The sequence below is a fragment of the Entelurus aequoreus genome, linkage group LG02 (assembly GCF_033978785.1).
Source record: "Entelurus aequoreus isolate RoL-2023_Sb linkage group LG02, RoL_Eaeq_v1.1, whole genome shotgun sequence".
NCBI classification, from domain to species: Eukaryota; Metazoa; Chordata; class Actinopteri; order Syngnathiformes; family Syngnathidae; genus Entelurus; species Entelurus aequoreus.
In genome coordinates, this window is record NC_084732.1 from 45,798,813 (window position 1) to 45,804,236 (window position 5,424).

Genomic DNA, 5,424 nt, shown 5'->3' on the forward strand with positions numbered 1-5,424 from the left:
GAAAACAGTTTCGCTCCTTACAGAAGCTACAAAACTGACCTTCCTTTGAGCAGATTGAGTTTCTGGAGCATCACATTTGTGGGGTCAATTAAACGCTTAAAATGGCCAGAAAAAGAGAACTTTCATCTGAAACTCGACAGTCTATTTTTGTTCTTAGAAATGAAGGCTATTCCACAAAATTGTTTGGGTGACCCCAAACTTTTGAACGGTAGTGTATATATATATATATATACAAACCCCGTTTCCATATGAGTTGGGAAATTGTGTTAGATGTAAATATAAACGGAATACAATGATTTGCAAATCATTTTCAGGCCATATTCAATTGAATATGCTACAAAGACAACATATTTGATGTTCAAACTGATAAACATTTTTTTTTTGCAAATAATCATTAACTTTAGAATTTGATGCCAGCAACACGTGACAAAGATGTTGGGAAAGGTGGCAATAAATACTGATAAAGTTGAGGAATGCTCATCAAACACTTATTTGGAACATCCCACAGGTGAACAGGCAAATTGGGAACAGGTAGTTATGTATGAAATGCTCAGTCATTCACAAACAAGGATGGGGCGAGGGTCACCACTTTGTCAACAAAAGCGTGAGCAAATTGTTGAACAGTTTAAGAAAAACCTTTCTCAACCAGCTATTGCAAGGAATTTAGGGATTTCACCATCTACGGTCCGTAATATCATCAAAGGGTTCAGAGAATCTGTAGAAATCACTGCACGTAAGGAGCTAAGCCCGTGACCTTCGATCCCTCAGGCTGTACTGCATCAACAAGCGACATCAGTGTGTAAAGGATATCACCACATGGGCTCAGGAACACTTCAGAAACCAACTGTCAGTAACTACAGTTGGTCGCTACATCTGTAATTGCAAGTTAAAACTCTCCTATGCAAGGCGAAAACCGTTTATCAACAACACCCAGAAACGCAGTCGGCTTCGCTGGGCCTGAGCTCATCTAAAATGGACTGATACAAAGTGGAAAAGTGTTCTGTGGTCTGACGAGTCCACATTTCAAATTGTTTTTGGAAACTGCGGACGTCGTGTCCTCCGGACCAAAGAGGAAAAGAACCATCCGGATTGTTATAGGCGTAAAGTGTAAAATCCAGCATCTGTGATGGTATGGGGGGGTTTTAGTGCCCAAGGCATGGGTAACTTACACATCTGTGAAGGCGCCATTAATGCTGAAAGGTACATACAGGTTTTGGAGCAACATATGTTGCCATCCAAGCAACGTTACCATGGACGCCCCTGCTTATTTCAGCAAGACAATGCCAAGCCACGTGTTACATCAACGTGGCTTCATAGTAAAAGAGTGCGGGTACTAGACTGCCCTGCCTGTAGTCCAGACCTGTCTCCCATTGAAAATGTGTGGCACATAATGAAGCCTAAAATACCACAACGGAGACCCCCGGACTGTTGAACAATTTAAGCTGTACATCAAGCAAGAATGGGAAAGAATTCCACCTGAGAAGCTTAAAAAATGTGTCTCCTCAGTTCCCAAACGTTTACTGAGTGTTGTTAAAAGGAAAGGCCATGGAACACAGTGGTGAACATGCCCTTTCCCAACTACTTTGGCACGTGTTGCAGCCATGAAATTCTAAGTTAATTATTATTTGCAAAAAAAAATAAAGTTTATGATTTTGAACATCAAATATCTTGTCTTTGTAGTGCATTCAATTGAATATGGGTTGAAAAGGATTTGCAAATCATTGTATTCTGTTTATATTTACATCTAACACAATTTCCCTACTCCTATGGAAACGGGGTTTGTATATATATACACACAGTATATGTGTATACATGTATATGTGTGTGTGTTTGTGTATGCATAGGTATATATATATATGTATATATATATATATATATATATATATATATATATATATATATATATATATATATATATATATATATATATACCGGTGTATATATATATATATATATATATATATATATATATATATATATATATATATATATATATATATATATATATATATGTGTGTATGTGTATTTGTTGTGTGTATATATATATATTTCCTAGATGCTCGCCAGTACTTAATTGATCACCATTAGTATCATAACTCTTCCTCTGTTTGTTGCAACTGCCTCTCTTTAGGTCACTGGTGTGTGTAACAGTTAGAAAAGCTCTGACTGGTTTCTAAAGTCATTTGACACTACCTGTTGGTTTGCATGTAATATATGGCAACTTATCTTTCCTCGGGCCAATACGGTATTTAAAAAAAAAAAATTTAAACGAGGGAAAAGATTACTCGCTTTTAGACTGAATAATAGTGCTGACATATTGGATGTGTTTGCCCATCACAGGCGTAAGAGCACCTCCGCACCTCTGCTTAATAATATGGACGACGATGATGATGACGACATCAGCACAGACGGTGAAACGTACTTCAGCTCCACGTCCAGCTACAAGCGCTCGTCGAGTCAGGACAACATCTTGTCCACCTTCAGCTTGTAAAGTAAAATAATCTTGCATCACTCTGGGAGCCCTTCCACACCTTCCATACGTGAGCTGTTTACGTCAAGCACAGCCGTCATCTTATTTACAGTACGGACACATCGTGTAGCCATGACATTTTTCAGTATTATTTGAGCAGCTTCCTAAGAGACATGTGGTGTAAATATTGTTGTAGCCGGATGGTCCACATTCCCAGTGACGCCTGGTGAAGTCGAAGAATGCACTGCACAGTACTGCCTTCGGGAACAACATGACGACATTACTCAAACACATTTTTATATCTAGTGTGTTGTTTTTGGTTTTTTTAATCGTTCTCTTAAACGAAATGTATTTTTGATGAATGAAGATCAAACCTGAATATATGAAGCAATAGTGCCAGGATCTTTTTTTTATTTATTCATGTTTATACAAACAAAATCCTGGCTTTGATTAGGTTTTTTGGGAGCAATAAATAAGGGACTTTGTACACGCCCATTTAAAACAAATATATACTTTTTTATATCTACGGAAGTCTTTATTTTGCTTAAGAAGTCATACAGTGATGCTTCAACAAACTGCCTTACATCCACGTACACAACAAACATATTCTCTAGGCGCAAAATCGATTGCATCTGGGCTGAGGGGATGGTGCAGTTTTAAAATAACAGTTATCCTCCTCAACCCCAAACAAAAATTGGTTTCACTCTTTTGTGATGCTAAACGACAGTTGTTAAGATACAATGGATAGAGAGAAGAGGAGATGTTGTTAGTATGGAATCACCCTCGTTGCTATTGATTCAGTTGTATTAATGGCCATAGACGCACCTGTCTACCATCCTCTCTAAACACAGGAGGGCTTGGATCTGCCACACTGCCTATCTCCACATACAGCACTGTTCTTACATCTCTTCCTGAAAACATGTTTTAAAAATAGAGCCTTTAACAACACAACACACCCATTTTCTGCAGTTGACTACAGACCTCACACTGCTATCTTCCAATTGTTTCCCCGTTTTTTTCTACAAAACTTACACAGATTATTAATCAATCTAATAAAAGAAAATAGAGCAACTCCAGCCCTATCCCAACTTTTCAATACTCAAGAAAGAAATTTACGAAGCAATTGAGGAGACGTACAAATAACAATACTTAAAAAAAGGAAAACCATATATTTATAATAGTAGCAGTATCAATAATAATAATCGCCACTATATCTTAATCATTGTCGTTTTTGCACCACAAAAGTGTGCAGCCATTCTTGGTTGGGTAGAGCCCCTGCATTTTTACATTAGAAATACTGGATGGTGCACCATCCGGGGGGAGCTCAAAGTAAAGCCGCTGCTCCTCCACATCGAGAGGAGCCAGATGAGGTGGTTCGGGCATCTGGTCAGGATGCCACCCGAACGCCTCCCTAGGGAGGTGTTTAGGGCACGTCCGACCGGTAGGAGGCCACGGGGAAGACCCAGGACACGTTGGGAAGACTATGTCTCCCGGCTGGCCTGGGAACGCCTCGGGATCCCCCGGGAGGAGCTGGGCGAAGTGGCTGGGGAGAGGGAAGTCTGGGCTTCCCTGCTTAAGCTGTTGCCCCCGCGACCCGACCTCGGATAAGCGGAAGAAGATGGATGGATGGATGGGCACCATCCCCTCAGATTAGAGCTGGCCTATCTGGTGGCGAAGATGAACCGATGAAATGTCTTCCAAACAGTCCAGTGACATATGCAATGGCCAGAGAGTACGATGTTCTGAATAAATGAGAATATTCACATATACACAACAAACAAAGTGTTCTTACCTTTCTTTTTGCTTAATTTTGCTCCTATCGCATCTCACTTTTCCAGATGGAATGTGATAAACTGACAATCAAAGTGTCGCATCACTGTAATTATTTGCACTCTCCTTCTTCTTCTCCCTTTAATTAACACGTAGGCTGCAGAGTGGATTTGAAGCTAATTCCTGCCACTACCTCTATGTACAATGTACACTTTGAAGTCGTTTATACTGTAAATCCTGCTGTGACTTCAATAAAGTTACTTCTTGTCTTCGAACGTGCATCTTGTGCATTTTTTTTTTTTTGTAACGTTATCTGTCTGAAGAGCTTGTAACAACATTTAATGATTGCACTCATCCTCTGATTACACCTCTTCAACGGTGTCTAGTCTTTGATTGATTTGGGGTCACTACTTTTTGTCGCTGTAGATGATTCTTCTATTGTATCTTCTTTCCAATACGTTGTGTGCTACTTCAAAGTGGATTGTCCTCTAAATGAGGCGCTGTTTGTGAGGACCCCGTTCATTGTCTGAGCAGTACAGTATGTTAACTATAAGTGTTGCATCTATTAGTAAAACGTGTCAAATCTCACTGCCCTCAGTGAGGAAGCACAATCTTGGCAATAACAACACACTCCGTTAACAGCCAGTTGCCTCATCACCAGCCTGGTCACACACTGCTGTGGGATGATGTCACACTCCTTAACCAGCCACGGTGGGCTTTGGTCACTCACCCAAGCTGATCCCACGTGTGTTCATTCGTGTTGAGGTCAGAACCGTTAGCAGGCCACTGATCTGTCCTTGATAAACACCACACTGTGGGGCGGCCATCTCAACCTTTTTGACCTCCTGTTAATATGTGAAGCGGTGCTGATGACGTCGTCTTGTGGTAAAATCACAGAAGCCATACAAAGACATTTGCGTGTGACACCAGATATATAAGAGGAAAGTGGAACAAAGTGATCATTCTTGGGATTTCTTGAAGTGCTTGAGCAACTTTAGTGCACATTGACTGCAGGAACTTGGAAGTATCAGTGACTACAGCAGTGTCACATTAATAACTTGCTTCCTGTCCTTGCATACAGTAGTGCAACAATACAGGTTGTGCAAGTCTTTAGGCTTTAACTGTAAACTAAACACTAAAATTGCATGAGAACAATACAAACAAGTCATCTTTATGGCGAACTA

At 40.2% G+C, this 5,424-nt stretch overlaps 1 protein-coding gene across 1 annotated transcript in view; it reads left to right on the forward strand.

The window, feature by feature from the left end:
- The window catches only part of cgnl1 (cingulin-like 1), a 90,371-nt gene extending 85,844 nt beyond the window's left edge, over nucleotides 1-4,527 (forward strand). The window contains exon 19 of the mRNA XM_062027639.1: nucleotides 2,341-4,527. Coding sequence (XP_061883623.1) covers nucleotides 2,341-2,491 — 151 coding nt within the window. The 3' untranslated portion in view covers nucleotides 2,492-4,527. The remainder of the gene's footprint in view (nucleotides 1-2,340) is intronic.
- Nucleotides 4,528-5,424: the final 897 nt, after the last annotated feature.